General features: G+C 38.8%; 1 protein-coding gene across 1 annotated transcript; it reads right to left on the reverse strand.

Moving 5' to 3' along the window:
- Positions 1-6,666: 6,666 nt before the first annotated feature.
- Positions 6,667-7,614, reverse strand: LOC128060496 (olfactory receptor 56A3). Its single transcript, XM_052652900.1, has one exon. It carries the CDS (start codon positions 7,612-7,614, stop codon positions 6,667-6,669), a length of 948 nt encoding a protein of 315 aa, XP_052508860.1.

Below are 7,614 nucleotides of genomic sequence, written 5' to 3' on the forward strand. Positions count from 1 at the left end.
CAAGGTCTCACCAACAAAATCTGAGCTTTAACATTTTAATAATAATGGCTATCAGGTTTGAAGAGACAGGTTTCCTGCTCATATGGTAGTAAATTTTAATAATCTCACTATTAAATGTTTCATAGAAAATATATTCTATTAAAATAATTCAGTTAATTTAAAATACATACACGTGTGTAAATAGTGTAAAAAGAAACTTAAAGAATTATAAATTATGATTATTATCATCTACCTTCTGGTAAACCTTTGATAATAACACTTATTTACTGTAGCAGTAAGCACTAATATTCCCTACTTATGATGAGTAAAACTTTTATTACATTTTTTCTTGGGCTCTATAACTTTGAAGATTTATACAGGGCTCATTTTCAACTTTGTCATTGCAAGATTTGAAGACTATATGTTGTAAAAAGCCAGTATATAAGCCATCTTTTATTTTAATCTTTACACATTGAAAGAGAAATCGCTCAATCCTGTTCGACTCTTTGCGACCCCATGGACTGTAGCCTACCAGTCTCCTCAGTCTATAGAATTTTCCAAGCAAGAATACTGGAGTGGGTTGCCATTTCCTTCTCCGTGGGATCTTCCTGACCCAGGAATCGAACCCAGGTCTCCCACATTGCGGGCAGATGCTTTACCGTCTGAGCCACTAGGGAAGCCCTCTTTACATATTTGTTCCTAGGAATTAGCATTCTTAATATGCACCTTTTAATACAAGAAATCATCATTTAACGTCTAAAATCCTGGCTTCCTTTTCTCCATGCGGCAAAGCAAAGAAAAAGAAAAATTACAACAAAGAAGAAAGAAGATAGCTGTACCTCTTTTCCAAAAAAGATTCATTTATCCCCAATTCATTTGGTCTCCTCCCCATTTGGAGTCTAGAGCTGCATTAATTAATACAGTAGCCACAAATCACATGTGTCTATTGAGCACTTGAAATGTAAATAGTTCCAACTGAAAAATGCTTTAAATATAAAATACACACTGGGTTTCCAAGTTGTTGTTGTTGCTTAGTCACTCAGTTGTATTCAACTTTTTTGTGACCTTGTGGACTGTAGCCGGCTAGACTCCTCTGTGCAGGTGATCTCCCAGGCAAGAATATTGGAGCAGGTTGCCATTTCCTCCTCCAGGGGATCTTTCTGACCCAGAGATCAAACTTGGGTTTCCTGTGTCTCTTGCATTGCAGGCAGATTCTTTACCATTGAGCCACCACGGATTTCAAAGACGTAGCACATAAGAAGAATGTACACCATTTCACTATTAAATTGTTTTATATTCATTATGTACTGTAATGATAATGCTTAGATTATATTGGAGTAAATAAAATACACTATTATAATTAACATTTTAATTTTTGATTTGGCTACCAAAAACCCAAAATTAAATATGTAGTTCAAATGGAGAGAAATATTCTAGAAGACATCTTCCTTTGTATCATCCATTTTATTTTATATTATTTTGTATCATCCATTTTAGAGAAATAAAGCCATTGCTAACTCTGTTTACCTTGTTTATCAAATAAGTCTGTCAATACTGCTTTGATATGGGCCACAAATGTGTAAATGCATATAAACAAAACAATGTAAAGCTTTCAGACATATATTTTAAAAATGTGAACCTTGTACTGGTCTATTTTGGGACACAAAGTTGTGTAAAATTTCCTTAGTCTTGGGAAAGTATGTGCTCTAAATCTCACAATGTAGCTCATTGAAAAAATTTTTTTACATTCAAGTTTTTTCTATTGGAGAGATCTGAGCTTGATATACAAACACTGTTACCCTAATACAGATCTGTCCATAAAGTTTTAAGTTAGTATATTAATGTAATATTGTTAAAACTTGAAGACTTCAATATTTTCTAAGAGTGGCTTAAATTTAATTTAGAGGAATATTATATCTATATTCGTAAGACCTTCCCATTTGGCATCCAGTTATGCACATTTTAGACTAGATAAGTTTTTTGTTATGCTAAAATCTTTGGGAAAATGAAATTTTGGGGAGATCTTTCATTTGAGAATTGTTATTCCTGGAATTAATGTTTGTATTCCTCCAAACAAAACTTTGAGCCACTGAAAACAGGAATAATGTTTTAATATCTTTGTACTTTAATAGCTAACAGAATTTCCAGAGATACAAGAAACTCTGGGAATGAAACTGTCCAAAGAAAAGAAAACATTGTCCATCTAGTCTGTTTCATATTTCAGAATTATTACTAGATCGTATTTATAATGCTTACAGTTCTTCAACTCATTAGCAGAGCTCTATTTGCATACCAGATACAGTGACACTCTGGATTCCAATGACAGGTGGTCATGAGAATTTAGAAGTCTCTTAAATCTAATAAAACTCATTGATAACTCATGAGCAATTCAGAAGAACATCTTGCTTTTTTGCAATGTACATTGCCAGAAATCACCTTGCTTTCTAGAAGAGAAGATAGAGACAAAGGCCCAGACAAGAACAGAGCAGGGACCAGAAACAGAATCACTGGCAAAGAAAGACAATCACGTGGTTCAAGGATGAGAGATAAAGACCCAATTAAAGACTGGTAGCAATTCTCCACTATTCAGGACTGAAATGTCAACTCTTATTTTTATTCTCCAGTATATTCCTTACCATGGAATAATAAGACATTACACATTATACAACACAATCCACCAAATATCCACAGTTGTATACTTCACATTATAAATTTTTGCCGCGGCCAGCACAAGCAAGAGTTGCACCTGCACAGGGAGAGAACGGAGTGTCCCCGCTAAGAAAAATAAGAGATAGAGACAAAAGATGGGGTTGAGAGGATCAGACCACAAATGGCTGATGCCTTTCTTTATTAGGCTACAATATTTATAGGATAAAATACGTGACTTAAGACATGCACAGGATTATTTTTTAACCTCAGGATACAATCACCAGACCCTTACCATTGTGTACAGAGCACTATAAGATTATCTGTCTTACATGTTGCAGAAACAAGACATCTTGGGGCTTTAAGGGCTATAAAAATTCTTGAGGGTGGCGGGACAGGGAGCTTAGGAACGTGCCTAAGGCTCTGCATATCTGCCGAGCAGCTCCCAAGACTTAACCCTTTACGGGCAGTCCCCCGCAGCTCCCCTCTCTTTATTATTTAAAAGTTCCATAAGATGTCGGTGTTGCAACATGTTTTTATGTATCAGAATTTTCACATGTAAAAATTCTTTAACAATACTACGAATAAAACAAGGAGCCAAACAAATCACGATAAGTACAACAGTCAAAACCACGCCCACAGCAATTATGCTTTGCCACAGTGAATGCAGACTAGGGAAGTTAGAAAATAAATTTTGTAAAAAATTGTTGACAGTATCAGCTATATTTAAAGTAGCCTTAGGAGAATTTTCAATATTAAGGATTTCATTATGTAATTGCAATAGATCTAGAGAAACATTAGTATTAAACCAAATTCCTTGTAGATGTTTCTTTACCTTATCCCACGGAAAGTCAGATGCATTATAGGCCTTTTTAGTAACACAAATCCATTTATAATTAGCATGACATTGAATTTTCATACAAAAGTTAATGCTCTGAACTTGTTCTCCTAGAACTCTAACCACATCATATAAAGCTGATAATCTATCTTTTATTTTTTTATCTATATCTTTTTGTGTTCCCATTACTTTAGTAACGTTATATGACAAGGAATCTACAGTATGAGCAGCTTGAATGGATTGTGCTAGAGATACAGAAGCGGTAACAGCAGTTGCTATAAGGGTGATTAAGGATACTATACCCAGAACAATCAGGCTCACACTTTTTTTAGTGCGGCTAAGAGCCGTGTTAATGCGTTGTAGCAATTCTAAAGCAGTCTCGTCATACCAAGCTTCAGTTATTTTAACTGGTAACATTACAAAAGCAGGTTGTTTTACTATTATAACTTGTTCTCCTTTTTCAACACCTCTTATGCAATTGGTAAGTATGCAATTAGGACAATTTAAATGATAAATATTTAATGACAATGTTATTTCTATATGGCCTTGTATCAACATGAATGGGTAAGGGACACAAGCTCGGGGATATAAAAACCCCGTAACTCCTACATTACCATATTTACTCCCACTGATATTGGGTTGCAAATATAGACTATTACCATGACCAAAGGCAGCCAAAAGTTTCCACAGTTCTGTTTGATATACATTAGCAGTGTTTACAGAGAGAATGGGTGGATGCTGTCCTCGATTTTCAGGAAAATCAGGTTTTCCCCCAGGTGCCCAATCCCACAAAAAGGTGGTATTTGCATTGTTGATGTTGTACACCGACGCAACCCGGGCTCGACATAAAGTCCAAGGAGTGTCTATTCCTATGTGGATGCTTAGATGTTTGTCACAAAACGGAATGTCGAGAGGTCCAGTTCCGTCACGGTGCGATCTTTTTCTGGTTTTTTCATCAATGCCAGAAATAGTCACTCGAGGATAGGATATATCAGCTGACACCTGTATACAGTGAGGATGTTGTAATTGATAAGAAAAGCATATAGGATATTGCATAGTAAGACCATAAAAGGAGATATTGGCTTGCTGAGGGGAAATATGAGTGTCTGATTTTCCTCCTAAAAGACTTGTGTCGTTGACATAGACAGGTACTATTTCTTTATCTCATCCTAATGATTGAATCATAGGCGGGTCAGGAATGTATGCCCAAAAAGCTGTAGCCTCTCCGTTTTGTATCCGCTGTAACAATAATAATAACATGATCAATATATTTGTAGGTGTCACTGGAGGTTTGTATACCTTGCTGCCGATTAACATCGGCTATACGAGCACACTGTTCAAAATATTTAGATTTCCACAATAAATAATCTCCCCCCGAAAGACAAGCTCTAGCTATTTGTTTCCAATCATTTGGGGGTAGATTCTGAGTACCCAAATTTTCTATCATAGCAACAGTGAATGGAGCGGTAGGACCGTATTGTGAGCAAGCAATCTTTAACTCTTTTAATTGTTTGAAAGGCAGCGCTTCATAGAAACGCTGGTTGTTATGTTCAAAGACAGGAAAAGCAAGAGAAAAATCGGAGACAACCTCACCAAGTCGTTGTGCTTGTCTTAATGCCTTTTGTAGCGGAGACACAATTTCAGATGACGGAGGAGGAGGAGGCCCCGGAGGGGGATCAAGACCCGCAACAACAGAAGGAGCATAGGCAGGGGGAAGAGGTGGAGCAGAAGCGAATTTTAAATTGTTATTAGGAAACTTAATTCCTGAGTTCTGTAAAGCAACAGTGAGATTTTTTAAACATTCAACCAATTCATCTTTAGATGTTAACGCCCCCTTTTCTTGTGCTAAAAAACCCCAGTCTTCTTGATGGTATTTAGCAGCCCCTTCGTCTAATTCCGCCTCATCTGTGGAGGAAAGTGAATCATCATTATCCGAAGGACGCGATAAGTTACAAAATGGAGGGTCACCTTTAATTCCCTCGGGAACAGCATACTTGGGCTCCGAATCAGGAACATGAAGAGGATTTTCTTCCTGTTTTAAAAAATTTCCTAAACGTTTTAATTCATCATTATCAAAGTCCAAGCAATCACGAATTAGTGTCCAAAAAGATAAAGTTTCTACAGGAACCTTTTCAGGGCCATGTAAAGTATAATGAGTCCGAATTTGTTCCCCTACCTTTTTCCACGTCTCTAAACTTACTGTGCCTTCTCTGGGGAACCAAGGGCAGACTTCTTCAATAAATGAAAGAAAATTGATTAATTTAGGTTTGGAAATAGTAATTCCCCGGTGTTTTAACATTACAGATAACATATGTGCAAACAATTGACGACTATGCGTCTGTCCCATATTTATACTCTCAACTATATACCTTACTACTCCTCCTTAATTTAAATCACTTGTATACTTATATACTCACTCTTTTCAGCTTAATAAGAGTAGTGGCGAGGAAAACTGTCGTTCTGCCTCACGTTGGGCGCCACCTGCCGCGGCCAGCACAAGCAAGAGTTGCACCTGCACAGGGAGAGAACGGAGTGTCCCCGCTAAGAAAAATAAGAGATAGAGACAAAAGATGGGGTTGAGAGGATCAGACCACAAATGGCTGATGCCTTTCTTTATTAGGCTACAATATTTATAGGATAAAATACGTGACTTAAGACATGCACAGGATTATTTTTTAACCTCAGGATACAATCACCAGACCCTTACCATTGTGTACAGAGCACTATAAGATTATCTGTCTTACATGTTGCAGAAACAAGACATCTTGGGGCTTTAAGGGCTATAAAAATTCTTGAGGGTGGCGGGACAGGGAGCTTAGGAACGTGCCTAAGGCTCTGCATATCTGCCGAGCAGCTCCCAAGACTTAACCCTTTACGGGCAGTCCCCCGCAAATTTTATGTCATATTAACAGTTGGCTATTCAGGAAAGTAAATCTCTCACTTTAGAGCCTTCCTTAAGGAAGCATAGTATTTTATACAAAATAGGATAATAGGTGTGGGGAAAAAAGGAGAAAGGGCCAAGAAAATTCCTGATTGAGGAGTGAGAGAAAGAGAAACTCTAAATGAAACTTCAGCATTAGTAAAGGGAGACACATAGACAGTTCATCCAATTTGAGAGTAAAACTTATGAACTTCAGTCCACTCATCCATTATTGATTCAAAAATCATCCTATTTTAGTATGCAGAGATCCAGGTTGTCTTAATTACCAATCTTTTTTCAGTAACCTCTGGATTCCTTGCTTGATTTCCTGGGTTCGCACCCCATAGACAATGGGGTTGAGGGCCGCAGGAATAACATGGTGGAGGACATTGAGCAAGACTGGCACATCAGGGGACACCTTCTTCTTTGCCACATGAGTGAGGACAAAGACCAGGAGGATGGTGCTGAAGAAGAGGATCAGGATGAAGTGGGAGCCACATGTGCTTAGGGCCTTGGCCACAGCTCCTTCTGCCTTGAGTCTCAGAACAGCCTGCAGTATGAGGGTGTAGGAGAGGAAGATGAGGATGAGGTCAGATCCCAGCAGAGTCCAGCCTCCAGCAAACTGGTAGACACTATTGATGGTGACATCATCACAGGAGAGCCTGGACACAGACATATTAGCACAGATGCAGTTCTCAATGACATTTCTCCCACAATAATGGAGTCGTACAGAGAGGATGGGGATGGGCACTGTGAAAAGGACATTTCTGGCTACAATAAAGATGGTTGCCTTTGCAACAAATTGGTCCGTGATGATGGATGGGTACCTCAATGGTTGGCAGATGGCCACGTAGCGGTCATAGGCCATGACCATGAATGTGCAGGACTCCATGGCAAGGAAGCAATTCATGATGTACATCTGAAGGAAACAGTTAAAGAAGCTGATTGATCTGAGGTCAAACCAAAAGATGGCCAGGACCTTGGGGATGACAGTGAGACAGAGCGCCATGTCCAGCATGGAGAGCAGGCTGAGCAGGTAGTACATGGGCTCGTGCAGAGAGGCCTCTAGCCGGATGGTGATGAGGAGGGTGGCGTTGGCCCCCATGGCCAGGAGGAAGAGGAGACTGAGGGGCAGGGACAGCCAGTGCTGCCAGCTGGGGGACCTGACAAAACAGTTCAGGAGGAAGTCTGAAATTTCAGTGGAGATGCTGCCATTTTGGTGTGCTGTCAT

This window comes from Budorcas taxicolor, chromosome 15 (assembly GCF_023091745.1).
Source record: "Budorcas taxicolor isolate Tak-1 chromosome 15, Takin1.1, whole genome shotgun sequence".
NCBI lineage: Eukaryota > Metazoa > Chordata > Mammalia > Artiodactyla > Bovidae > Budorcas > Budorcas taxicolor.

Excerpts from the sequence above, each read along its gene's own strand:
- LOC128060496 (XM_052652900.1), bottom strand. The coding sequence starts at position 7,614 with ATGACAGCACACCAAAATGGCAGCATCTCCACTGAAATTTCAGACTTC.